We start from the raw sequence: 27,514 nt of genomic DNA, 5'->3' as shown, positions 1-27,514 counted from the left end.
TATCATATAATCCTTTTCCTTACCAAACTCAGATGAGATTACATTATGTTTCATTCATTTTTATACATTTTATGCTGACAAAGTCCAGTCTTAGTGAGCATGATACTATAATTTTACCCTAAAATACTCCAAACACTGTACAAAAATAATACTTAATAAGCCACTGGATGGTCCATGCAGTAGTTATCATGTTTGTTCCTTAGCATTTCATACACAGTTTTTGAACACAGCATACATCTTTTTTTAAACTGTGGCTGTAAATTAAAAGCCATACAACTTAATGTAAGCAAATTGCTTTATTATTTTTATTTGCAGTCATGCTTATGTGACCATATCATGTCGACATTTTAACAAACTGCAAATTTCCAAGCTGTGAACACTGAACATTGCATACTATTTCACAAAACAGACTTGTCAAAACCAGTTTTGTTCGCAGTGTTATTACGATATCAGAATCAGTAACAGGTCATTGAGATAAAAAAGGCTCACAACAGTATTGTGAGACATACAGCACTCCGTTTTAAACTGAATTGAGCTGACACATTATACAAAGTAATATTTGGTACACTCATTTCAAGTCCATTTCAAGCAAGTTGTGATTAAGTTGCCTTGCTCAAGGGCACAATGTTGATAAAACAGAATTATTTTGGTACCTCGAGTTGAATCACCACAACTTTGGACTGACCCTGACTGCTTTAACAAACCATTCCTTAATCATAAGGCGACCATATTCAGTGAGAATTTTTAATGTTTGTTAAATTTAACATTTTTAAGAAGAACATTCTAACTACTGGAAATGTTCATTTTGGCACAGAAAAATAGAATAAAAATATAGCATTATTTGTATCACGGTCATTCAACAAATAACAATACTGACAAGCATTCAAACCATCTCAGGGAATTTTGTCAGCAAAGCTCACTCTCAACAATCAATTATTCTCCTTTATCGTTAATATTAAAAGGCATTATTTTAATATATATATATATATATATATATATATATATATTTATATACACACATAGATACACACACAGTGTATATATGTATATATACACAAAACCTTCCCAGAATCCAAAACCAAAATGAATGCTTTAATAATTAAAATGTATACATTTCTTCTATTTTAGTCAACACATGAAAAATGTTACAAATCAATTCAAAGTTTTTCACTGTGATAGTCCACTTCAAAAAACGTGTGTTCTTGAGGAATATTCAAAAGCATTTTAACATTCATTCCACATTGTACAAAAGATACTTATTGGACGTTAAAATACTTTCTTCTGGTTCAAGGCCTCATTTTCGTGTATGTTTTTGAATAAAACTTGTCACCGCTATGTCTTTTGCTATAAGACACTGGCATGGTGCAGATTTGACAACAGCAGCATCACATAACAGCACACGATTGCACTCAGTAAACAAATCACATTAGATCATTTCCAACAGAAAACTTCAATTATTTGTGCATGCAACTAATAATAATTGTGCAAGTAAAAACAAGAATGGGGATTTGATTAGTGTTCTTCTCAAATTTGTGTGATTATGAAATCTCCTTGACCTTCTCTGTGTTTGCTTGGTAAATCATACTCTGCTCCCCTTTCGCCTCGGGGTATGTGTCACCAGCCAGCCCTTCCAACTGCTCTCCAAACACCTCCAGTTCATCTAGAATGGTCTGAACTCTGCGGACACCATCCCTCCGAGCCTGACGCACATCTGGGCGACCTTCAGGGTCTACCGAGTCCAGAGCCAGCAGTTCTTTGGTCAACATCTCCTCCAGGACCAAGTATCTTTTATCATTCTTCTTCCCATCGAAACATTTCACTTCCTGTGCCAGTTTCTCCACACGTTCCAATATCTGTTGCACTTTGATCAGTCCTGGGTGACTCAGATCTTGTTCCAAAGTCTCCTCAGGCTGGACTTGTGGAGGTGGGATGTCTTGAGGTGTTTGAGGGGCAACGGTTTCCTGGGGTTCTGGTGCTGGAGGAAATTGTATGGTAATATTGGATGTCTCTGATACCTGCGGTGACTGTGGTACAGGTTGTTGTGCTTTTGGCTGAGGTGTTTGTGTAGGTTGCTGTTGTTGTTGTTGCTGTACTGGCTGATGATGTATTTGCTGAGGAACATCATTCACTCTCTGAATGGGAATCTCAAATGCAGGTGGCGCTCTGACAATTTCTTCAACTGGTTGTTCAGCTTTAGGTGGTATTGCTGCATGTCCAATATGTTGCTGGATCTGGCAATGTTAACATATTTACTTTCGTTTAATTTCATATATTACTTCTGAACACTTTAGTAATGATAACACTCAATCCCTGGTTTCACAGCAAAGGCTTAAGCCTAAAGTCCCAGACTAAAATTCATGTTTGTGCTGTTTCAACTGAAAGCAACTGGCACTGACATATCTTTAAAAAAAAATTCTGTCAAGATGCACACCAGTAAGGTTTCTTTCTAAGGCATGTTTATAAAAGCTACTAAAATGTCCTAAGTGAACTAAGGCCTAATCCTGGATTAATCAAAGCCCTATCTGTGAAAACAGGCCAATATTACATAAATGAACATTAATGGCTTGAGCTTATGCCAGAAAAGACCTAATAACCTTCTAAAAACACACATACCTGGGGTCTCTCTCCCATGATCTGAGACATGACTGGTGACTGGGCCCTTAAGGGGACTGGGATGGGACTGGCAGCGCGGTTCTGTTGAATCTGAATGGGCACTTGTTCACGGTAGATTGGGATTTTTTCTCGTGTGGGATGAGAACTTTGGCTAGGCTGGGATTGTAAGGCCCCCCCTACACCCTCATGGATCACCGGAATTGGGATGTAGCCCGACCGGAGACCTGTATTGCTGGGTCGGGGCTGTTGATGAAGGCCACTCATTTGTTGGTGTGTCCCCTGTGTTTGATGAACCTAGTGAAAATGAAAATACAGTTTGATTTTGGAAATAGCTAATACTACCTTTACAATATACACTACTGTTGAAAAGTTTGGGGTCAATAGAATATATTTTTTAATGAAATTAATACTTATATTCAGCAAGGATGCATTAAATTGATCAAAAGTGACAGTAAAGACATGTATCATGTTACAAAAAATATATACATTTCAAATCAATTGTTTGTTTTGTTCATCAAAGAATCATGAAAAAAATATGCCTTAGTTTCCACAAAAACATTAAGCAGCACAACTGTGTTCAACATTGATATTAATAAGAAAGGTTTAAGTACCAACAGCTTTGCTATCAGAAAAATTAATTAAATTTGAAAATGTATCAAAAAAGAAAACAGTTATTTTAAATTTCAATAATGTTGCACAATATTACTGTTGTAATACATTTTTGAAAATAAAGGCAGAAATGCAGAGCAAATAAAGACAAAATGTCTAGGATACTTTTTAAAAAGCAAAAAATAAATAAATAAATAAATAAATATAAATATATATAAACTATTTATTAAAAAAATAACAAATACAGTATAAAAAAAACAAAATATTTAAAATATTGCATTGACTTGGGCAAGGGTTGACATACCAACGTGAAGTGCCACATTAAATACAAGCAGAATATATGAATCAGCAATAATGCGTTTATATTGCCACATTTAGCAAGTGTTCATTTTCAGAAACCTATAAAACTATAACATTTTTAAAATTTAGCAAGAAAATACAGGGCACCAAGGAAAACTTACAAGTGAAAATCCTTCCGAAGCATAGTCAGTAAATTAATGTGAACCTTTCACAATGAATCCAAAGTCTGACAGAAACTGCCGTGTCTAATAGAGTCTAATGGGCTTACCTCAGGCCCATGTGAAGCAGGAGAGCAAGACAAACATGCCTCTGATGGAGCCTGCACTGGAGATCTAGGCCGACAGTGTGCTGTTGGGGTCGGGGAAGGTGTACGTCCATCTGTTCTCAAGTTTTGCTGCACTGCTGGATGGAAGTAGGAGAAACTCGGATACTGCTGCAGCCTGGGTTCGGTGTTTTCATGGGAGACTGGGATGGGGATGTAGCCCTGGCGTAGCATTGGTTGCCTCATCTCTTGAATAAAGGTTTTGTGCATGTCCTGAGGAGACTCTGAGGACATAGAGGGGCCATTTGAAAAAATCTGAAAAAATAAGTAAATAAATAAGTAAGCAATTGAAAAGACTATTCAAAATTAACTTAGTGTTTGTATTCATAATGGTTGTATCCTCATGCAATGATGAGAAATTTAACACCATAATGCCAGTAATGCAATATACTCTGGTAAACATAAGTCTGATCAACAACATTACTTCTGATGATGCTCTTCCTTCCTTCCATCTCTGCTGAAGTATTTAGTAGCTATACGCCAAATTGTTTTGCAGGAGAAGGCAAATAACGAAAGCATGTGGCTGACTGGGTTATTGAATAAGCCCCAACTATTAACAAATGCCATTACAAGCAGCATGACAATATATTTTAACTTGCAATGACTTTGCTATGGCCAAAAATATTAAAAACAAGCCAGATATAATGCTATGTAGATGTTTTTTTGTGAAATAACTTTGCACAATTAGTACCTAGATCATATACACCACAGCCACAATGGAGACAAACTTTAGGGAGTTAAACATTGACAAACAAAAGAAGAGCTTTGCTATCAAGCACAACGTCTTATATGCAAACTCCAGTATTTTCTTAATGTTATTAGTTATGATTATACACATTTTCTGAACTCAAAGTCACTCTTGTATTAGACATATGACATAGACATATGACACATTATGTGATGTGATTAACAGTGTTTTATACCTGCTAAATTTTTCCTATTAGCTTCACATCACCGTCAAGTTGTAGACTTTTACGACTTGTCATACTCAGTCATGTGCAAATTCCACCCATTGTAAATCTGTCTAATGTAAAATTATATTATTTATTATGTTACTGCGGCCAACCAATCAACTTGCTAGTGGGCTCAGTCACTGCTTCAATCCAGTACATAAATGTAAAGCTCGGCTCTAACGCAGCTCGCGTTTTCTCTCATCAGTTTGACATGAAAAGGTCAGTCCGCCCTCGCTCATTGACAAGGCAGTCCAGGATCAAACATGAAACATGAGTGGGTAAAAACTGTACACAGCAACTGTTAAGCGACTGCATTGGCTTACAGGATATACCCAGTATGCTGTCGATTCTAATGCCATGACTCACTCTAGGCAGCATTTTTCAATGGGTTCCTGTGCTGTTGACACTGTGTCTTAAAATACTCTTTGTGAGGGGGAGGGCCTCCCTTACTCATCAATGTAAATCAGAGGTGCACAGACACAACAAACATCAAACAAGATAAAATCTTTAACAAATCATCATGAAACACCTATTCTGATTTTGAAGCAGCAGAACAGCCAGTAAACATACTTTTAGACAGGGTTTTTAACAGGAGGACAATCATTGCTAAATGAAAGGGCGGTCACAGTTACTATACTGCTGCTCATCATCTGCGACGAAATCCAGTCATTTCAATTGGATTCTACGTGTTTGGGAGTATTGCATGAGGGCGAAACAAATTCCCAAGCTTGTGTTCAAGTTGGTCAAGGAAATTTGCTGTGTTGGGCAACAGAAATCTGCTTGGTTTGAAGGTGACTTCTGTGTGAGCTGTGCTTTATACATTGCTACACTACTGACAATTTTCAATGGACCATTTTTGTCTGTGAAATTCCATTGAAATTTTGCTAATGCGACCGCAACTTAGTCTATTTTTCCTCTGGAAAACAAAAAGGGTTGTCAACCAAAAATACCAAATGATAAAGTTCAGATGCTGACGTTTAGCTAAATGTTTTATTGTCCACCCCAAATTAAAATGTAATTTACAACTACAAGTTTTTGCACTGTAAATATCAAAACAAAACATGGAAAAACATTAACATGGCAATATACCCATGTTGTTATAGGCCAAGCTTAAAATTCAACACTCTCTTGGACTCCTGGGCCTGAAAAAGGTTAAAACTCCTGACTTAAGTTTTATAATGTTATGAAATTAGGAGAGTTATGTAGTTTTACAAAACTGATTCAAAACCAAGATGCTAAACAGACAGAATAATGGCTAGTTAGCATATGACCTCACGTCCTCTGCTTTTTTCGACATGGACGCCAGGAGTAGCGCCTAGTTTATCTCCTGACAGCTGTGTCTTTCCAGTAGATTCTTGGTGACACTAACTTCGGACAAGTGTTGATCTATCTAATGAAAGATGCCAACTGGCAAGCCCTCGTGTCCCCCCCCCCACACATTTGTTTTTTACTTCCAGAACAGTTTGACACTTCCAGTGTGTAACTTTCAAGCCCATTCATTGGGAATGACAGAATCCTTGAGTGGGTGGATCTTTCTCAAATCCCATGTAAGGGAAACTTTAAGGGACGTGTTATGCTGTTCAGTTCCAGGGATGTGGAGAACAAGCGCAGTGTGCGTAGTTCTCGAGGCTTTAAATAAACATTGTGGAGTCGTTCTAACACTCTCACATATGACTGCAGTGCGTCACACACTAATCACTTCAGCTGAGATCATCACACTAATATATTTCGCCCGTGCATATTCAGTCAAGCCGTTCGAACGCACGCGAAGCGCTATTTTAACAGAGGTGACTGCGATTCACGCGCGAACTAAAGCAAATATATCAAGTGCGTGGCTTGCTCTACCCTAGACAGTCAGTGTCTGCTCAAGTATGATTTGGATGTACTGTGTGGGATCGTAGCCTACGCACTCAACAAAATTGTCTTTTTCGATGAAACACCCTCTAAAATGCCATAACCCAAAGTAATCTATTAAACGCGCCATATCTAGATCTGCATTTTTAAATCGCCTGAAAACCGATCACGTTTGACAGCGCAACTTCCAAAAGCAAAATCAAGATCTGTCTTACCTTTTTCGTGTCATGCCTCGGATCATTCCACGTCGTTGTGCGATTGTTATGATCCACAAAAAACGGCCAACCTGTCTGCGGGTCAATTTTGATCTCCCACCCAGGTGGTAGAGGATCGTTAGTTGCCATCGTTTCGACTGGAGACAGTGTTTTCATACTCTGATATTGCTTCGCTCCCGAATATTGTGCCATTACAGCCGCTACAGACGCTTTAAAGGGTCCGTTTGATGACGTACTGTAAATGGGGATGGGTTTCTGGAAGCACCAAGGTCCCTCCGAAGACTACCGAGAAAGTTCTAGCTAAGGGTTCACTGTGACGCCCACGTGTGTGACCAAAAATGACCCCCTGACCGCCCAGACACAGATCTGCTCCGACACTTTAATCGCTCGCCTCCCCCTCAGGTTTACTGGACAGAGAACACCTGTTGCCTTTTTAGCGTTCATTTCTAAAGACAGACAGTAATGCTTAAAAAAAAAAAAAATCTGTCTGATCTATACTAATTTCTACTCTTCTTCCCATTTGTCATCGATCACATAATGCTAAATGATTTGGGATGTAAAGAGAAGGCCATCTAATCTCTTGATTATTTATATAGATAAAATATAATAACCTTAAAATAATGTAAAATACTAGGACAGTTATAGCAGTTTCAACATGTTGTGCAGCTTTAAGTGTTTTGTAAATCTATTAATTAAATATTTGATATTTTAAATTATTTAGGCCCTCGTGCACCCTTGAATATATAAAGAATACATTGCAGCATTTTTTTTTTTTTTTTTTTTTAAATCATAAAACACACAGACAATTTTCCAAAGGACAATACTGTTTCTTTCACTAGGGGTAATGTTCAGTTAAAGTTTTGGACTGAGAATCGAATTTGGTGATGGCATTCTCAGACGTTTTCTTGTTTTTTAAAACATAACATTTCTGAAAAATCACTAATTAAAAATGTTACCTGGTGTCAGTGCGTCTGTTGTCCTGCCTAATTTGTAACTTTTTTGCCAAAGACCTCAGGCATTCATTGAAGCTCTAACAAGTGGTCACTAGAAAACCAGTAAAAAGACACGAAAGATTAGGCTAAATGAAAATATACAAATACATAACATTCAAAGTCACATAACCAATTAAAAATCTGTGATGCATGATATATTGACACCTGCTGCATACAAGCACGGCGATTTTATCAAGCTCCCCTTTCCTGTCTGATCAATCGTCCTGCTTCTGCACATGCGCAGTGACTGTCTTCCTGACTACCCGGGTTCCGCCATTTTCTACTCAAGATTGAAAGTAACACCAGTCCAGTATTGTTCATCCTAAAAATAAGCCACATTTCAGAAACTGAAAACAAGTTTTGTTAGCACTCCTTCCGGCATCCAAGAATGGAAGACGAGAGCCACCCAAAAACCCTGTAAGTAGCTGAAAACACAAACCCTGTCAGTGCTCAGTGAATAACCGCTCAATCCTTAGCACCACTGACACACTTCTAGCTAACAGCTACCTACAAAACGACGTCCTACAAACGTTTTTGACATCAAGGGCTTTTAGTAAGCACTGCTTAATATCGACAGGGGTGCAGTCAGTTACTATCGCTCACATTTCATACAGTAGAAAGAACGAAAAGTTTTTATCTTCATCCGGCGAGCGTGGGAAACATATTTAGCTGTAGCTTGCTTAAGCTAAGCTAGCGGCTAAGTAGTCGAATTGGCTAAACATCAAAAATAATTAAATCCAAGGCTCATGCAAATAACATAGCTAAATGTGAACTGTATTTTCTCAGTTAGAGTATATGGGTTTAATATGTAAATTAATAAACCACAATGATCGGTATCTGTGTGTTTGAACGAGTATGTCATTGTCTGTTGGTTTAGTAAAGGCCTAATCTAATCTCAGGCCTGATATATTTTCTAGAAGTGTGGATTTTGTGTTTGGTATTGGTACTACACTGTCAGATAAAAAAAAAAATCTCTCCTCCTGATTTAACTGGATGATTAACTGTAATACATCGTTTCAGTAGTTCTGTTATGAGGGTAAATGTGTGTTCCCATCCTGATGTCATACTCATGCACAAAGTGGCTGTCACATCTATACCTGGCTCATCTTTAAATATACATATATAACCGAACATCATTTTTTGCTTGCACAACACATGGGTGTTGTATCTCTGCAAGAAGAAATGTGTATTTTTAGTTTCATAGATATATGGACTCTAAAATATACTTTTGAATTATTTTATCATAATTCGTTTTCTAGTTTGATTTTGAAAACCACAGGAGGACTCTTATCACTGTATCATGTTCTTTTTTTTTTTTTTTTTTTTTTTAACATGCAAATGTTTTTAAAAAATAGTTTTAAAAATTGCTAAATTATAAGGGGGCAAACTATAATTACTGTTCCATAATTATCTTTTTATTTAATGTATCCTTTATCTGCATTTTCAGCTACGTGGGGAATCTTTCAAGAGATGTAACGGAGAACTTGATCCTTCAGTTATTTACTCAGATTGGGCCATGTAAAAGTTGTAAAATGATAACAGAGGTAAACATTCATCACAAATTACACTTTTTTTTTTTTAAATGTTTCCTGAAATGTTCTGAATTTGAGCTCATCATGATGAGTTTGTGAGTGTAAATGGGTTTGTGTGGAAACGCCTGCCAAACTCTACATTTATGAAAATATGTGGAATAAATTTGCTTTAAAATGATCCTAGAACAAGCTAAACATAATTTCTTAAATTTTTTTTTAGTTTTTAAAATCAAACCAAAATGATGTTAATTAGAAAATATTAAACAGAGTCTTCCACCCAATACCCATGATTTTGCAATAATATATTTTCCTGGCTTTTCTTCTCAGCAATCCGATAGCAGCAGGAAGGTGAACTCTTCTATTGGATTTTCTGTTTTGCAGCATACAAGCAATGATCCGTATTGCTTTGTGGAGTTCTTTGAACACAGAGACGCTGCAGCTGCTTTAGCCGCCATGAATGGAAGGAAGATTTTGGGAAAGGTACATCTTGTGGCATTGTTTCATTAGACAAGCGTAACAAGATTTGGGTGGTTTGATGGTTTGTTTGTTTTTTGTGAAGCGTTGCACCCTGAATATCATGTTATCAAAGGTAATGCCTTCAACAAGTGTATTTCTAATGACAGGAAGTCAAGGTAAATTGGGCGACTACTCCTAGCAGTCAGAAGAAAGATACATCTAGTAAGTTGTCTTTTATATCAATTGTGGTTTAGTTTTTTTTTTTTTTTTTTTTAGTTTTTTTTTTAATTCTTAAATGTAACTGTTTGTTAAATGTCTTTTTTCTGCAGATCACTTTCATGTTTTTGTGGGAGATTTGAGCCCTGAGATCACAACTGATGACATCAGAGCTGCATTTGCACCCTTTGGGAAAATCTCGTAAGTTCCATGAAGTCACACCCTTTTGTGGATTATGTTATGCTTTTGTCTGAATAATGTCGAGTGGTGGTGTGTTGTTACTTTGAGCCAGATGACCTCTCTATATAATTTTTTTTTAACCCCTGTTTTCCTAAAACCATGCAAACAGTTTCATAGATTTATTTATTTTTAATTTGGTTACCTTTGGTTATTAACATATCTACTCATTTTGGGAGTAAATTGATGCAAAAATATGCATTTACTTTACATTTGTCATTTGTGCCAGGATTAGTTGCCACATCTAGTCCCAGTTCTGTCAGAAATGAAATCTTTGTTTCTCCTTTATATAAAACACCTACATTTATACAATTGTTTATCAAAGCAGTTGAGAACAGGATGTCATAGTGTTTTAGAGACTATAATTTTGGTTTAAAGGTAGTATTTGCATTGATAAATTGAATAGTCCCATAATCAGTTATGATCAGCAAGCACAAGGCAGTATAGTCAATATTGTGTACCCAGATCGATCTGTTGTGCACCTTAAAATTTTTCATCACTCCACTGCTTTTCCGAAATTGGTAAGTAGTTTTGATTTACCTAAAAATTAAATTTTTAGTTGTCAACACACAAAAAAAATCAACATTATGCACTGCTACTCTGCAAAATTTTCAGAGTCTCCTTTAGCTCTGAGTGTCAGTTAATAGAGCTCTGGTTATTTTACAGAAATGCTCATAGGATTGGACAGGAGCTTGAAGGCTAACAGCAAGGAACTGTGCACTCTGGGAACTCAGATGTAGATTTTTTTTCTATTTACTCTTTGCTTTTTATATTTGTATACTGCAATATTTTTCTATTAACGCTGACGTAGTGTAGACTTTTAACAATCCTCAGATAATTCATGAATATTTGCTTGTAAAATTGTTTTATGATGGTTTTCCTAGTTGTGTTGATAGTTTGATTCTCCTCAAATTCTGAAAATGTTAATTTCTCGAAATTTGCAGCTTCCCAAACTCCATATTGGTGGTAAAGAATTGACCAGGAAAAATAAAGAAATCTGTTAACAGGCCATGTATGCCGTTTAATTCCTTTTTTCTCTTTTGATATTTCTATGTACTCTTGAGTAGAATTAGAGACAGCAGTTCAAACTAGGAATGCATGGTAATGACATTGATGACTTTTACATATATAAGAGATTAAGTACTAGTGATTAAGATGAAGATTGGATCACTATGTTGTGTCACAGGAGATGTCTAAGAAAAGTTGCAATCTTTGCAGGAGCTTTTAAACATGCAGTAGTGTAGGTTGCATGACTTTGTTCTTGTTTTTTATTTTATGTATTTTTTTTAAGTACCAGTAATTAAGAGAATATGCAGTTATTAGTGTAAAGTTTTGTTAGAATAACTTAGGATATTGTTACAGTGTCAGTACAGTGCAATGTGTGTGTGGTTCCTTTCTTTTTTAGTTCTTCTAGCAAGCCTTCAATGGACTGACTTTTCCGTTTTTCCGTTTTTCTTTCAGGGATGCACGAGTGGTGAAGGATATGACAACAGGGAAATCAAAGGGGTATGGATTTGTGTCCTTCTATAACAAACTGGTAAGGCTCCAGTACAGGAACACAGAGTGAAGGTTATTCTATTTCTGTTTACTACAATTCATATTATAGATGTAGTATTACAGATATTCAGTCTACTGGAATGAGTCCTACTGTTAGAGTTGAATTTGCTGTTTGAGTGTAAGTTTTTAGTCAGTTTAATAATAGTACTTAAAAGCAAACTAGCACATTTATGTGGGAAGCTCCTAATTATAAATATGAACTATTGAAAGACTAGTAGTGCTTCTAAGAGGTTATGTTTTTTGTTGTGCTTTAAGTTTACATGTGTTTGTTAAATCTGTTGTTTCTTCTCTTTTAGGATGCTGAGAATGCTATAGTACACATGGGGGGTCAGTGGCTTGGTGGACGGCAAATCCGGACTAACTGGGCAACTCGGAAACCACCCGCCCCCAAGAGTGTGCAAGATAGTAAGCTTGATCTTAATCCACTCTAGGGCTGCACAATTAATTGCAATTAAATCACTCACAATTTGGCAAAGGCTGCAATTATTTAATGCGTAGCTTGTCAGAGCTGTACGGCTCCATGATCAGTAGTAAATGCTTCTCCATCTGAAAGCCAGAGGGCCCTCTCACGCAGAAACTGCAAATATGCCCTGCCGCCGAAGTAGATAACACGTGTCGTTCCAGGAAATCCCTATGTGCATCATACTATCGCTGTAGCTGAAAAAACAGAAGATTGAAACGCTTTGATTGATTAAACATGATATACTTCATTGACAAGCCGCGCATAAAAAAAATAATCGCAGCCTATTTCATAATCGCACTAAGCCAAATCGTTCAAGCGTGATTTCAATGTTGTTTTTCTAATCGTCTGCTTAATCATGCAGCCCTAATCCACTTTGTCTGTCTTTGGTTTGCTAACTGTCCTTGAGTTGAGCTAATTTAATGTGACTGTAATTGGGGAAAATTCCAGACAGCTCCAAGCAGCTGAGGTTTGATGAGGTGGTAAACCAGTCGAGTCCTCAGAACTGCACAGTGTACTGCGGTGGCATTCAGTCAGGTCTTACAGGTATGTGCATTTGCCATTTTACTCGCCCGTTCTGAGTATTAGTATGCATGCTCGCTCTTAGTGCTTTGTGATGTGACTCACACTGCTCTTTTCAAACAGAACACCTTATGCGACAGACGTTTTCTCCTTTCGGACAGATAATGGAGATCAGAGTTTTTCCAGAGAAGGGTTATTCTTTTATCAGGTATCATTCAAGGAACTATTCCTCTGATGTTTTTAGTTGCCATCTATTTAGATGGTTTATGATGTGAACAGTCTATGTGTAATATAAAATATTGTAGAAGCACCTATAATTATAATGAATATGTAAGACATTAATGGTTGCTTATTGTAGTGGTTGGGGCTGCAACTAAATGGTGCCCAAAATTGCTGAAATGAAATCAATGCTCGTTTTTACTCTTTTCACAAAAAAAGGATATGGGTGATATGGATTGACAACTTCTCTTAATCTGCCAAGCCAGCAAAATACCATTATCAAAAAAAAGTCCAAATGTCATCATAATATTACACTGATTTCCCAAAAGGGGGCAACGTAAACTAATGCAAAAAAGAATCGGGCAACCTCGTTACACATCTAAGGCTTTAAAAGAAATAAAAATGCAAATTTTTATACACTACAATTCAAAAGTTTGGGGTCAGTAAGATTGTTTTTTGAGAGTGTCATTTATGATGTTACAAAAGATTTCTATTTCAAATAAATGCAGTTTTTTTTTTTTTTTTTTTTTTAAACTTTCTATTCATCAAAGAATCCCAAAAAAAGCATCACTGTTTTCACACAAAATATTAAGCGGCACAGCTGTTTTGAACATTGATAAGAAAGGTTTTGAGAACAGCATATTTCAGCTTCGCTATCACAGGAATAAATTTTTTTTTACAAATTAATTATTTTAAAATGTTCACAAATGTTATTTTGAATTGTATTTCACAGTATTACTGTTTTTATTTAATCTTTGATCAAATAAAGGCAGCCTTTTCAAAAACAAAATCTTAGCGATTCTAAACACATAATTTATTTGCATGTATAATTTATTATATATGTAATGGCAATGTTTCTAATATATTTATATTATTTCTATTATATATTTGTTATTATTAAAGGCAATATCAAGATTTAATTAGCCACATGGTGACAAAGGCAGTCCTTCTGATTTTATTGTAAACCATAGATTTGCTTTGCTCTTCACATTTCTTCATTCACCAGTATCTTTTTTTGTCAGGTTCTCCTCTCATGAAAGTGCTGCTCATGCCATCGTCTCAGTGAATGGTACCACCATCGAAGGTCATGTTGTGAAGTGCTACTGGGGCAAAGAATCACCTGACATGGCCAAAAATGTCCAACCCGTAAGTGCTTGTGAATTCGCTTTATTAGTAGAATTATTAATCTTAATCTCATTTTAATGTGGTATTAAATCTATCCCATAGTGTTGAGCTATTGTGACATTGTTTGAATCAGGCCAGCATGTGATTTTCATCTTCAGTGTCCTAACAGTAGAAAAGTCAAGTTTAAAAAAAGTTCTTGATGCTTCATTCACAGATGGAGTACGGTCAGTGGGGACATTGGAACCAAATGTACGGCAATCCTCAACAATATGGTCAGTACATGACGAATGGCTGGCAAGTACCATCCTATGGAATGTATGGACAAACATGGAATCAGCAAGGATTTGGTGTAGAGTAAGTTTTCATGTATTTCTGTATGTGTAGTGTATCATGTTTTACCTATGTAGGAACTTGAAAATGTTTACAGCCACTTTTTGTTGTTCTTTGCTCTAGACAATCACAGTCTCCTGCCTGGGTGGGAGGCTTTGGGACGCAACCCTCTCAGGCTCAGCCTGGCCCAGTGATGAACCAGGCTAACTTTGGCATGGCCGGGTACCAGACACAGTAATCTGACCTTCGTTCTCCATTACACACGCCTCTCACTTCAATACATCCTGCTCTCACAGGGAGGGTAGCTAAAAACTAATAGGTGCACATCATCTTTTCCCTACAAGCTTTGGATCTGAAGCAGGAATCGCTTTATTGTAAAGATGCAAATTTAGATTAGAGGCAATTGAGATGAGCGCCTTTAATGGAAATCTGAATTAATTCACGAGATTTGTTCCTGTTTTAGTGGAATTCGAGATGTATATCTCTTGTATCCCCACCATTTTTTTTTTTACTGCATATCTTGAGGAAAACTGCTGATTTTCCCTTAAATCCCAGCTTCAGGAACTTCACAGGTACATTGCAGAAAACCCGTGGTGTAAATGGTTTTTTGAACTAAGTATTTTCATTTTTTTTCTCTCTTCCTAAACTGATCATGCGTTTGCTTGTTCATTGCAGTATGGACTTTGAATTTTGTACAAAAACACAACAAATGGCAACAAAAAAACTTTCATTCTGCATTCTGACTTGGCAAACAAATGTAAGTAAAGGCACTTTTTGGGGGTTCATTGAACCTGTGTCTTGTAAATGTTGACGTGTAAATGAATTTCTATGTGCAGTGGTGTATATTTAATCCACATTAGCTCCCTTGTTCTCCTCCGATTCTAGAGCTCTTTGATACGGTGTGTATAGTGTATCTTTTTACTCCAATTTACAGACAGTGAAATCTCTCCCATTCACTATGGAGAAAGGGTCATGATGGCCATACCTGTAAATATCTTTTGATATCTTGGCCTGGAATAAGGGTTTCAAAGCATGCGCTCTACTTGACAGACTTTTGCAGAACTAATGCAGCGTATGTTAGACAAACGTTACATGTGTGACTGACAGTTACAAGCAAGCCTTAATTTTTGCTCAGTCCCACACAAATTTCAGTTGAACACTTTGAGACCCTCGTAGAGAGCTGTATGATTTATTTTAGAGCCTACTGTAAATTTGTCCTTTTGCTGTTTTAACAAATATGCGTGCCATTTTTGAGTAGCCAGAGATAAGGTTTGGATTTTTTTTTTTTTTTTTTTTTTTTTTCCCTTGGGGATGTTAAGGAATTGCATGTTTCAAACCATAATATTGAGGTTGCTCAAAGCATTGAATGTAAAAGGCAGAAATGTTTGAATACAATTTAGCATTTCAAGTTTTCTTTTTAGTCTAAATGAGTCTCAATAAATGAACCATTGGACAAGAATTTTTTTTTTTCTTTTTAAAAAAACAAACAAACAAATGTATGGTCTGGTTTAACATAGTAAATGATGAAACCATTTGTTTTGCAATTTTAATTTATTTGAATCAGAAAAGAAGAGAAAGATAAATATATAAATATCTTTTTGTATATACTAGCAATATTGTTTCAACATTAGTGTATAAACTAAAGTAGTTTGAGTATACACTGATATGCTTCTCACTATAAAATACAACATTTACAAGAAGTTCATATCAAAGTAAAGAAGGAGATTAAGGAAAATGCCTCAAAGTATATAATAATGTTCCATAAACTAATAATACACATTGAACTTTGACTGTTTTCATAATTTGTCAAATGCATCGACTCTTCTCACTAATTTTAGCTCAGTGAAGTTTCCATATATAATTGGAAATAACGTTTTGAGATTACATTATGCAGGGTTTAATTAATAATTCCCACTTATCTTATTTGTACAGAAGTTGTTTCACAAGAACTAATAGTAATCATGAAAGTTCTTCAACAGGGAGGAAGGTCAGAAGAATAGTTTGTGGCTTGATATAGTTGAAAAATTCCCAGAAACTAGAGGGAATGTATTTAACACACCACAATACATTAATTACACTGTGCTGAAACATTAATCAAGCCTTAAAGACAAATATAATCAGACTGACAATCATATCACCTCTTATTCCCTCCTATAAATGCCACAGTAACTGCACATGTTAAACAGTCAGTATGGAGAAGAGACACAAGCAGATTTCTGTGCCATTGGTAACAGAGTGCTACATCTATTCTACAGTAATACCTTCCTCTTTACGGTCACATTCTGAGTCTATATCCACAGACCGGGCTTAGGTTAAGCTTATATATATTAGTCAGTTTTAAACTCAGGTTTTGATGAATCAGTGGCGTGCAGAACTACTGTTCTCGGAGACGACTGGCCATCCTACATCTGGGTGCAAACGATTCCTCATATTCCCCATCGGACCACCTAATGACCAGGATGGTGGTCCCTGAGCTAAGACTCTTTCCAGGTTTACCTGAATATTCCCTCCTGAAGCCGGTCTTGATTCCTGTCAAAATACAGCAGTATGGTTTACATATCTTCCATAATATATTTTAAATAATTTTAAGTATGATGTCATAAGTTCAATATAACTAAAAACTCACATCATCTCTAGCCGTCTGCTTATCCATGTCTCTGTTTTCTGTGTTGAATGTCTGAAGTCTCATTTTCTCCATAACAGCATCCAGTTTGGACATTATAGTGGTCACAGCATTTTCAAGCTGAGCAACTTTGTGAACAAGCCTGGAATAGAAAAACAACAATAACTTGTGCTTAAAAAAACTAGAACAAAAATGAGAAATGTTGCTTTGGTAACTAACTGAAATACATTGAATTTGAAGTATTAAATGACTAAAATTGAAATAAAAATAATTTAAAGATAAATATAATTAGAAATGAAATAAAAATACTAAATATAATAATATAACAAAAAATAAAACAATACAATAAAAATGACAAAAATGACAAAAGCATATTAAATTGCCAAAACAAAAATTAAACTTAAAAAAAAAAAAAAAAGAATTCAAAATATTGGTAACGCTTTTACAATAAGGTTTCATTTAACATTAGTAACAAAATTAGTTAACATGAACTAACAATGAACAGCATTTATTAATTATTTTAATCTCAGCATTTACTAATACATTTTAAGATCAAAAGTTGTATCTGTTAGCATTAATTAATGCATTGTGAACTAACATGAACATGAATATTTCTATTAACTACCATTAAAAAGGTTAATAAATGCTATACAAATATATTGATTATTGTTAATGCATTAATGTTAAAAAATTAGACCTTAATATAATTTTTTACCAAAATATTAATAAATACAATACAGAATATAAATCATACTAAAATAACACTGAACATCAGGTTTTACTGCTGATACTAAGAGTCTGAGACACAATGATTCTGTACACAAACCTCTGAAAGTCCTCCAGAGGAACTTTGTTTCTGTGGTCCTCTGTGGGTTCAACACTGTTTTCAAGATTACGAAGCTCTGCATTGAGTGCATCCTAATTGAAAATATAAGAAAAACAGAGACTCCATATCAGATTAATGTCTCCATGGAGATCCATCTTAGAAACATTAACTTAAAGCCAAACCAACCCATGCAAAAAAAAAAAAAAAAAAAAAATGAAATAAATAAAACACACCCTTTTTTCCTCCAGCTCTTGTTTCATTTTCTCCTGCTCCTGCTTGTCCAAAGTCTGGTTCCCATCTTGGTCAAATCTGGAGAAAGCTGCTGATATCTCATGGTCAGCATGACCCATTCTGACATGTGGGACACACAAACACAATACATGAATTCCTCTGCATCATTGCTGCTACTATACATGAATGTGTTTGTGTTTCACCTGAGACTTACCCTTTCAAAGCATCCCTGAAATCTTTGAACTCCAGCTCACTCGAGCCTCCATCCAGGGCTTTCTGAACATCAGAGATCTTTTCCTTTTTAAGTTTCAGTTTCATGAAGGTCTTTGCATAACTCTGAAATTAAAGTATAATTTCCCCACATGTATGTAAACAATGCAAACACAACAGCGTTGGTTTTCGTGGTGGTTACACATTTTTCCAAACATAAATGTAATAGATTTGCAGACATATCCACTGTATGCTCTAGAATGACTTACCTGTTTGATGAGATCTGAAATCTGGAACTCATCTTTCTGAGAAGCGAGTTCTGACTTCACTTCAGAGTATGTGTCATTGATGATGGCCAGAAACATGTTCTGTTAATAACAATTCATCATGTTATTTGAGAAAGAGCCAATTATGATTTAGAACAAACAATTAAGCAAATTATATATGTCTGAAGAACTTACCAGTAACACAAAGAAGACAAAGAACACATAGGAGAAAAAGTATATTGGTCCAAGTACTCTGTTTGCCCTGTCAATGGCGTCATAATTGAAGTCTCCAAGGATGATTCGAAACTGTGTGAAACTGCAGAGTGGAGAAAAACAGGAAAAAAAATTACATTTTCCATAAAGGTTTTTTAATGCATCAATTTTTTATTTTATCAGAAATTTTATAGTTTTATCAGAAATTCTTACATGCACTTGTTAAATGTGCTGAATGTTTCTACTTCCATTCCAAAGAGCAGGTAACCCAACTGAGCATATGCAAAGAACACAATGAAGAACATAATGGCAAATCCAAAGATGTCTAATGCACACCGAGCCAGGGTTGACGTAAGCTGGGTCATCGTCTTATTGAAACTGATGTACTTGAAGATCTGCAGACATTGAAGCCATCATATCAAAATGGGTCATTTAATATAAAATAATTTTTTAGTTAAAATGTCTTTAACTACTACGTACTAACATTTAAATTAATCATTTAATACAATGCACTTACTGTGTACATAGCCTATATGTTTTTACATTGTACTTATATTTAAAAAATACCTGCTTGTAATTACAGCTGTAATTAATTTCTTTAAATATATCTATAATTACACTGTTGACCCTTCCCTTCCCAAACCTGTCTCTTAATATTCAGCAATATTGATTTACCTATTGGATGAGAACTCAACTTAACTGGATCTGCAGAACTGCTTTATAGCCAAATTGAGCTTATTTCATAAATTATGTAGTTTATAGTTATTGAACCCAAATGAATCACTGAATTGATTTCAGCTGAATAATGACTGTTTACTACTGTCTTTTTAGAACTGATTTAAAGCAGAATTTAATTCTTTTTGCATCAATGAATCCTTATTTTCCTGTTTAACATTGTAAAGCTGCTTTAAAACAATCTGTATTGTATAAAGCGCTATATAAATAAATGTGACTTGACTTGACTAACCTAATACCGTGTCTACACCGTTGCGTCACGCTGCGCCGTGAGGCTGTCTACACTGACTGGACGAGACAAAGTGACCATTGCAAATCCATTTGTTCTTTGTGTCAGAACAGAAGTAGCATGAGCAGTACATCAGAAATAGAACGGGGCATCAGTTTACTGTCTGTAATTTGTTGTCGCGCCGCATCCAGTGTAGACAGCATCACTGATTATAATGGGTTCTGTTTGCTTTTGGTGTAGACACAGTGTTACGCGTATCCCACCTCAATAGCAGCTAAAGTGGTTTACAATACAACACAAACAATAAGTGCATTAACATTTAAGGTAGTTAAAGACATCAAATATAAAGTGTGACTAGATTTCTCAGTATGTTATTTTAAAAACTTAGTAATAAAAAAATTACCTTAATCCAAGCAAAAAACAAATTTACTGCATTCATATTGTTGTACTGGGTTTGCCAAAATGCAAGAAATTCAAAATCAGCATAGATGTCAGGTTGTTTCAGAAGGTTTCCAAGTAACTCATCCACTTTGATGGTCCGAAAGGCACTGAAGATTATCGCCACCACAGCAAGCTGTTAAAAAGAGCACTATTACTATTAGAGTTTACTCTTGTCAAGTAATATTTGCCAAATTATATGATGATTTTTTATTATTATAGCTATAAATAAAATCTTTCAAATATGTTTGATATAAAGTGATATCTGATACTGATATGATCTGATTTTCTCCTACCAGTATCACCACTAAATCTAGAATGTTCCAGATGCTGTTGAAATGGGACAGTTTGTGGATTCGGAATTCCAGAATCTCCTCCACAATGTAATAGAGTATGAAGACACAGAACAGTATCTCGCAGCCGATGATGAAGAAATCCCAGGTGGTGACGTAACGAATCAGCTTTACAGTGCGGATCTGGTAGGATGGAATTGCTCCACCGGTAGCTGGAAATTCAACCACCAGTCTGAAGAAAGAAGAAAACTATTATTTATTGTTTTATAAATAATATAATGCAATAACAAAATGACACCAGATTGTTTATTCTATATTAACATTTTATATTTAATTATTTTATATGTTTCATATTTATTGTTTATATAAATACATAATTAAAATGAACCTATGTAATCAGGAATAGGGCCTTTTTTGTCTGTCTTGTACATTGAAAAGGACAGCTTATGTTAAATAACAGATGTAGAGAATTTATTTTATTCACTAACTAATTTCACTAATTTTGGACATGCAAATGCAAAACATTTTAAATTAATGTTTATATATGATCTTTGTTTAGGTCAAGTACCTTACAACACAGAAGAGATTGATGTTGGCATTGTATGCCGTGAAGTCAATGAAAAGAACTCGAGTTCCACGATCAAGCCACAGGTTGTCTTTGAGGTCCTTCAGAATAGCAGTACTCTCTTCTTTGGTCTTTGCCAGGTCTTGGTAATATCCTGCTCCGCTGTATGTGGTCAGTAACCCCCAGTGACTTGACCCTTTGATCTCCTTTTCTGAGTGGTACTGCCAGCTGAAGAAAAATGAGATTATATTTAATAAATAAACACATTTCAACCCTTGAAGAGAGAAATACAACTGTTGCCAATCATAAATGTCACTCACGCTGTTCCGTTGATCAGTCCAAACATGCTGTCATCCTCCTTCTTGTCTTTGTACACATCAAAACACTCGGAGATCTCCTGCTGAAAGTCTTTGTGCACCTTGCAGGAGTTGCTCTTCACTTTGAGCTGTCGAATACGGGGGACTCCTAACAACAAATTCTCATAGTAAATAAAGGACTGATTTTCGTTCTGAAGAGGCTCATCATTATACCACTTAGTCCAGTACAGGCTGTCAAGTAATGGGCCCTCCATGTACTGCAAAGATTCAAGAAAAATCATAGTAAGACTACTGGATTTGTCCCATGAATATAACAAACATTTATTATGATGTTAACACTAAATAAACGTACTTAAAACTACAATAGGCCTAAATAATTAATATTATATAAACAGTTAACAGTATTTTAAAATATTAAAATTGTTTAAATAAAAATATTAAAAATCAAATAAACCATATTAGCAAAAACGTTTTAGCTAAAAGCTAACAGTATAAGTGAATGTAGAGCCAGGCAAAGGCAAACATTTAATAAAGTATACTTTATAATAAAACATGAAAATTATATAACAGCAACATCCAAAACTTGGAATTTATGTTTCCTTATTAACTTTATTTAATGTACTTTAAAAAATCACCAGGAAAATAATGTTTATTATTAAAATGATGTAACAGGCCTACTTAAATACACCTAAACCCTTATTTTTCACTATAGAAAAGCCACGAAAACTCACCGTCCAGACATCATTCACGCTGCCAATGGAGGAAAAGCTGATTCCGCTGCCACCCGGTAAGTTCACAAATAGATCGGTCATAGCTTTTGTATAATAGTAGGTGGCGCTGCTGGTCATGCCATAGGTCACTGCACGAGAACATGATTATTATCAGTCGACATTCACATCACTTATTGAACTTTGCACAGACGTGCTACAGCATTCACCCTCCACACAGATAAAGGACATCAATTCATTCAAGTTTCATCCATTAGCAGTGCTCACGTCATGAAAGCTGCGGCCACAGATGAGGGGAGGGTTATTTGTTTGAGCACACACAAATAGCCCTCTTTGAACAATGTGACTCCAGCACAGACAAAGCCTCAATTGCCTGACCTGAGCTCTTATCAGTAAAAGACAGCAGGGTACCGCTTGTGTTCCTTTCAGGCCTAATTTTCCCCTGGACAATGCTGTGTTGTAACACGGGAGCAGTGGACATTTTATAACAAGCACTTAGGCTGATACACATCTCTGATCATAATGGAGCCCAATATAATTGAAAACCATGGGATTAGTTTGGAATACAGCCAGTACAATCAAAAAGAGAAAAGAGCAAGCTAATGACATTTTGAGAGTTTTACATTTACACATGCTAATGTTTTAATGGATGTATTTATGACACTTAATATTCACAGCTACAGCGCTATATTTATCCATTATCAATTAATCCATATAGTGGTTTCAAACTCCGCCAGGTGGTCCTAACAGGTAAAAATACTACATGCAGACAGAGAGACAGGGATAAATATATTAAACAACCGACCTAATACTTACACAGACACAAATCCACTAGGAAAACAATGTAGATGAGCAGTTCTTTGAGATTTGCTTTGACATTGAGCTCAGGATTCTCCTTTGTGTCTTTTCTTAGAGCTGTTCCCCACAGTCCTACCAAACCGAAACAAACACTTTTATATATATTTATTTACTTACATTTATTTTTTATTAACTTAAAATAGTGATGTATTTATTATTTAATTATTATTGCAAGTTTTAAAAAAAGTAATTTAAAATTTTACAACTGAATATATTAAAAATATTTCGACACTCTAAAAAATGATGAGTTAAAAACCTATTTTGGGTTCATTTTAAGCCAGCCATATAGTCATTTTTAAACAATAGTTGAGTTAAATAAAACTGCCCAGCAGGTTGGGCAAACATTTAAACCAAACGCTGGGTTAAAACAACCCAGTCGCCGGGTTTGTCCATTTTCAGTTGGGTTGTTTTTAACCCAGCATTTTTTAGTGTATATTAAATACAAATATGTATTTTATTGCATTCATAATAAATTATGAAAACAATATTAGCAACACTCAAACAAATGGAATAATAATAATAATAACTGAATAGTAAACATGGAATAATAATAATATAATAATAATAATATTAATAAATAAAAGCTAACAGTGCTAAAGTAAATCTAGAATAATCATATCATGGAAAATATAAAGATGCATGGATCCTCCCTTACCTTTGATGGCTTTCAAGAAAAAGGAGCAGCATCCAGACTTCTTCTCCTCAGTGGGGTGGGTTCGCACTTTATCCTCAGCCAAATAGGGATTAGGCAGATTCAGTTGGTTCATGTTCTCCAAAGAACTGTGAAACATGGGCTGAGGGTCGTAGATGGTGCTGATGGGGCGTCTGATGGGTGCAGGAGAGCCACTGTAGGCCTGATTCACCCAGGCTCCTTTCCCAAAGTTATCCAGCTCACACGCTACTGTACTGCCCAGCTGATTTTCTGCCCGGTTATTGAGGTGTTGCATCGTAGTAAATTGAGAGGTTAAGGTAGATGGATTTATCATGAAATGCTCAAGTGAAGCTTGTGCCTGAGGATAGGTTCGACTTGTATTTATACCTTTCTCCTTGAGTCCTCTCAAATAGAGCAGGGCAGTGGTTCTGTGAAAGGAGGGGCTTGTCTTTTGTTCACACATCCATTAAAAACACAATTCTGCCATTAAGGAAACTGAGACATCAGCTAGAGATTCTAGAACAGCGTCATTGACAATGCACAGCTAATGTGAATTTGCGTCACATTGTTTTAGACCCGCTGAAAAAGGGATCAATATTTTCATAATAAAGATGTACAGAAATAGTAATTAAATTTTTATCACAATTAAACTATTAGTTGTCATCATACATCTAAAACAAATGTTTAATTCGTATTAAGATTACAGTGTCTATTCTGTTTTAATATTTACTTTACTCAGCATTGGTGTATTAGAATTTAAGATACATCATACATTTTTGAAAATTAAAATTAAATTAAAATTTATTTGTAAAGCAAATTGAAAGGTTGTTTCAAAGCAGCCTAAAATAAGCTTAAATAATGTAACAACCAACAAATGTGGTAAAGAACACTGCATATAAAGATAAAGAAGATAAAGTACTATTTTTAAACATTCGTTCATTGCAAGCAAAGAGAGATTTTTTCCCCCCAAAATCGGCATAGCCCATTTATTAAAGGGTTAGTTAACACAAAAATGAAAATTCTGTCATTAATTACTCACCCTCATGTCATTCCACACCCGTAAGTCCTTCATTCATCTTCGGAACACAAATTAAGATATTTTTGATGAAATCTGAGAGCTCTCTGAGTCAGCGTTCTTACGTAGAATCCAGAAGCCCTGAATGTAAAAAGGGAATGAATGACACAGGAGAGGAGATATTGTTGAATAAAGTCGTTATTTTTGTGTTGTATTTGCGCACAAAAAGTGTTCTCGTTGTTTCTTTAAATTAAGGTTGAACCACTGCAGTCACGTCAACTGCTTTAACGATGTCTTTAGTACCTTTCTGAACCTTGAAAGTGGTGGTTAAATTGCTGTCTATGGACGAGTCAGAGAGCTCTCGGATTTCATCAAAAATATCCTAATTTGTGTTCCGAAGATGAATGAAGGTCTTACAGGTGTGGAACGACATGAGGGTGAGTAATTAATGGCAGAATTTTCATGTTTGGGTGAACTAACCCTTTAAAATACTTTCCCCCACTCAGATTTTCCAGAGATCTCCTAGCACCCCCTTGTGGCCCCCTGGAGGTTTAAAAACCTCTGTGATGCATAATAGGCAACCTTGAGAGCAGATTTGGGGTACATGTATTCAAGTACCATGGATTTGTTTCTGATTCACACATTTGTAGGCTAACATTTGCAAGATTTAATATGATTGCACGAAATACGGACTTTTGTGGCCTATAAACTATAATTAACAATGTCTTGACCTCTATTTAGTAGGCTAAAAGCCTAAATTTAAAAGCATTGTAGTAGTGTCTTTCACTGAGATTAGTAGCTACATACTGATCATGACATGATGATTGGTCATAATGACAGCTGAAGCTAAACGGATTAAGATGGGTGTATCTCGCTTCATGTACACGCTTTCGGCCGAGCTCTGGTTGTTCACGCCTCATTAGCACTGAAAAGACACGTTATACACAGTCATTGGACAGCAAAGAGTTTAATCTCCTCTCTAAATTAGAAGTGGCTACGAGGACTGCCGTAGTCAAGTTTGTGCCGGAAAATATACATTTTCATTTTCTTCTCTCTCCTGGTAATTCTGAAGGACATTCTGTTGGTTTACGATATTGAATTAAAAAAAGAAGAATTTTTTTTTTTTTATATTTGGATATTTCAATAAAAATTCTCTTTAATTTTATAATTTTCTTTCCTCTTTAAAAGTGTCTGTAAACATCACATGTTACACGCTGTTCAACCCTGACGTCATTCAGTCCTTTAAACATTATTTATTCCTTCACTGAACTGACAGCAGAGACATTTGTTTGGTGCTGTCTTATCTTGGGACACAGAGGGCTTCACTGAAATGTGTTTATCTGTCCAATGTGCACACTAGAGAGACCTTGTATTTAGGCCTTTATACAGAAAAAGATAAAAAAATAAAAATGCTGTAGTAAAATTTGATTTCATAGCAAATCTGTTTCAAAATGGAGGAAAATGTGTGCATTTCACTGAAAGTATAAAGAGAAATTTAAAATAAAATTTGTCTTGGTGTCTACAGATGTAAGATGAGTTTTAAAAAAAAGATTAGGGTATAAAATATATAGTAAATAAAAATATTACTCTTATCCTTAATGTACTCTGAATATATATATAACAGTAACAGTACAGTAGTTAGAGTAACAATTTTCTCTATAAATTTAGTTTTTTTTTTTTTAAATATTTAATACAATTATTTTATATAATATTCTTAAAATAAATATGCTTAAAATGAAGTAAAAAATGAACACAAAGTCTTTGATTTCAGTGTTTATTTGTGCACTGATACTGCACTATAAACAAAACACATTTTTAACACATTTTAAATCCTGTTTAAACTACAGCTCAAAATACATCACCTACCATACAAAACACTGTTTATAACTACAAGATACTATTTTAACTTCATTATTATTATTGTTATTATTATTATTATTATTATTAGCCTTCCATATTCATTTTTTTTCTTTATTGGGTTTAGTACCAAAAATCAATAAGAAAATGGAACAGCAATTTAGGATGCCATTTTGGCAAAATAAGATCACAGTGTAGTTTTTGTATGTTTTCCAGCTTTAACTTAGCTGAGCACACACTATACAAAAAGATTTGATACAAAGCAATGAAAAAATATGAAAATCTGTGTTTTTATCGACTCATGCATGCATGATGGAAGATTTTCTAAAATTATACAGAAAAACATACTTTTTTGCAACAATTAAAGCAACTCTACCCCTAGAATGCCTCAGACTCTATTAAAGCTAAAACACTTGATTTGCAGAACCGTAAACATAAATTATTACATAGTAATACAAAGATATTTACTGACTCCTGTATCTATGCAAAGAAAGATACAAGTAAATGCACCATTGCTTATCAGTCTGTGAGAGCTTTAGAGGCTTTCGTAGTGGTAGGAGAAGGAGGAATGCATACAGTTATTTTCCACAGGAGAGTTATAGCGCATAAAGCAAGAATAGGTCTCTGGCTGTAGGCCGTCAAACTGTAGATCCAGCCAGTCTTTTTGAGGAGCCGTGTGTCTGCTGGCATCGGTCAGGATTCGGTTGAGGGCCATAATGTAGCTCAGGGCCATCTGCAGCGTTTCATATTTGGAGAGTTTCTTGTCCTGACCCCACTGAGGAACCACTTTGCGGAGGCGGTCGAATGCGGTGTTCAGGCCCTGCATCCTCTTTCTCTCTCGAGCGTTGGCTGCCATCCTTCGCCGCATGGCACTCTCAAACTTCTCTGGGTCTCTGGAGTCAGACTCCGATCCTGAATCTGCACAGCTCGGTCTGCGGGGCTTCAT

General features: G+C 35.5%; 4 protein-coding genes across 13 annotated transcripts; 1 reads left to right on the top strand and 3 right to left on the bottom strand.

Moving 5' to 3' along the window:
* Window positions 1-281: 281 nt before the first annotated feature.
* bag3 (BCL2 associated athanogene 3) lies at window positions 282-8,159 on the bottom strand. 3 transcript variants are annotated; one of them, XM_051916315.1, is made up of 5 exons: window positions 8,024-8,159; window positions 7,823-7,910; window positions 3,791-4,099; window positions 2,614-2,907; window positions 282-2,231 (listed from the first exon to the last, which is right to left on the bottom strand). In XM_051916315.1, exons 3-5 carry the CDS (start codon window positions 4,076-4,078, stop codon window positions 1,539-1,541), a joined length of 1,275 nt encoding a protein of 424 aa, XP_051772275.1. In that variant the 5' UTR covers window positions 4,079-4,099; window positions 7,823-7,910; window positions 8,024-8,159; the 3' UTR covers window positions 282-1,538. The 3 variants fall into 3 exon arrangements, with proteins under 3 accessions (XP_051772275.1, XP_051772276.1, XP_051772274.1); XM_051916316.1 differs by lacking the exons at window positions 7,823-7,910; window positions 8,024-8,159 and adding an exon at window positions 6,867-7,235 and having other exon boundaries at window positions 3,791-4,068; XM_051916314.1 differs by lacking the exons at window positions 7,823-7,910; window positions 8,024-8,159 and adding an exon at window positions 6,867-7,229.
* On the top strand, window positions 8,114-15,971 carry tial1 (TIA1 cytotoxic granule-associated RNA binding protein-like 1). 8 transcript variants are annotated; one of them, XM_051916319.1, is made up of 12 exons: window positions 8,114-8,275; window positions 9,306-9,402; window positions 9,772-9,870; window positions 10,014-10,068; window positions 10,176-10,263; window positions 11,761-11,836; window positions 12,153-12,261; window positions 12,767-12,862; window positions 12,962-13,046; window positions 14,080-14,203; window positions 14,397-14,536; window positions 14,636-15,971. In XM_051916319.1, the coding sequence occupies exons 1-12, from the start codon at window positions 8,247-8,249 to the stop codon at window positions 14,748-14,750; spliced, it is 1,113 nt and encodes a 370-aa protein (XP_051772279.1). In that variant the 5' UTR covers window positions 8,114-8,246; the 3' UTR covers window positions 14,751-15,971. The 8 variants fall into 8 exon arrangements, with proteins under 8 accessions (XP_051772279.1, XP_051772278.1, XP_051772280.1 ...); XM_051916318.1 differs by having other exon boundaries at window positions 9,718-9,870; XM_051916320.1 differs by lacking the exons at window positions 8,114-8,275; window positions 9,306-9,402 and adding an exon at window positions 10,966-11,035 and having other exon boundaries at window positions 9,719-9,870.
* On the bottom strand, window positions 14,992-24,084 carry pkd2l1 (polycystic kidney disease 2-like 1). Its single transcript, XM_051916313.1, has 15 exons — window positions 23,700-24,084; window positions 23,003-23,116; window positions 22,190-22,317; window positions 21,462-21,715; window positions 21,145-21,369; window positions 20,580-20,808; window positions 20,249-20,419; window positions 19,095-19,276; window positions 18,864-18,984; window positions 18,672-18,770; window positions 18,407-18,528; window positions 18,195-18,312; window positions 17,962-18,053; window positions 17,139-17,277; window positions 14,992-17,041 (listed from the first exon to the last, which is right to left on the bottom strand). The coding sequence occupies exons 1-15, from the start codon at window positions 24,028-24,030 to the stop codon at window positions 16,871-16,873; spliced, it is 2,496 nt and encodes an 831-aa protein (XP_051772273.1). The 5' UTR covers window positions 24,031-24,084; the 3' UTR covers window positions 14,992-16,870.
* Window positions 24,085-26,938: 2,854 nt separating this feature from the next.
* On the bottom strand, window positions 26,939-27,514 carry atoh7 (atonal bHLH transcription factor 7). Its single transcript, XM_051917565.1, has one exon. The coding sequence runs from the start codon at window positions 27,512-27,514 to the stop codon at window positions 27,104-27,106; it is 411 nt and encodes a 136-aa protein (XP_051773525.1). The 3' UTR covers window positions 26,939-27,103.

The sequence above is a fragment of the Ctenopharyngodon idella genome, chromosome 13 (assembly GCF_019924925.1).
Source record: "Ctenopharyngodon idella isolate HZGC_01 chromosome 13, HZGC01, whole genome shotgun sequence".
NCBI classification, from domain to species: Eukaryota; Metazoa; Chordata; class Actinopteri; order Cypriniformes; family Xenocyprididae; genus Ctenopharyngodon; species Ctenopharyngodon idella.
Note: the sequence above shows the minus strand (reverse complement) of the source record. Positions and strands in the feature narration are given on the sequence as shown.

Coding starts and splice junctions, on each gene's coding strand:
- bag3 (XM_051916314.1), bottom strand. CDS start 7,058: ATGGCACAATATTCGGGAGCGAAGCAATATCAGAGTATGAAAACACTG. Junction 4,100..6,866: donor CGAGGCATGACACGAAAAAG/GTAAGACAGATC, acceptor TTATTTTTTCAG/ATTTTTTCAAATGGCCCCTC. Junction 2,908..3,790: donor CTGCTTCACATGGGCCTGAG/GTAAGCCCATTA, acceptor CATTTTCACTAG/GTTCATCAAACACAGGGGAC.
- tial1 (XM_051916318.1), top strand. CDS start 8,247: ATGGAAGACGAGAGCCACCCAAAAACCCT. Junction 10,069..10,175: donor TCAGAAGAAAGATACATCTA/GTAAGTTGTCTT, acceptor TTTTTTCTGCAG/ATCACTTTCATGTTTTTGTG. Junction 14,204..14,396: donor TGGCCAAAAATGTCCAACCC/GTAAGTGCTTGT, acceptor CTTCATTCACAG/ATGGAGTACGGTCAGTGGGG.
- pkd2l1 (XM_051916313.1), bottom strand. CDS start 24,030: ATGATAAATCCATCTACCTTAACCTCTCAATTTACTACGATGCAACAC. Junction 20,420..20,579: donor TAGATTTAGTGGTGATACTG/GTAGGAGAAAAT, acceptor TCTTTTTAACAG/CTTGCTGTGGTGGCGATAAT. Junction 18,529..18,671: donor TTTCAGATCTCATCAAACAG/GTAAGTCATTCT, acceptor CTTTAATTTCAG/AGTTATGCAAAGACCTTCAT.
- atoh7 (XM_051917565.1), bottom strand. CDS start 27,514: ATGAAGCCCCGCAGACCGAGCTGTGCAGATTCAGGATCGGAGTCTGAC.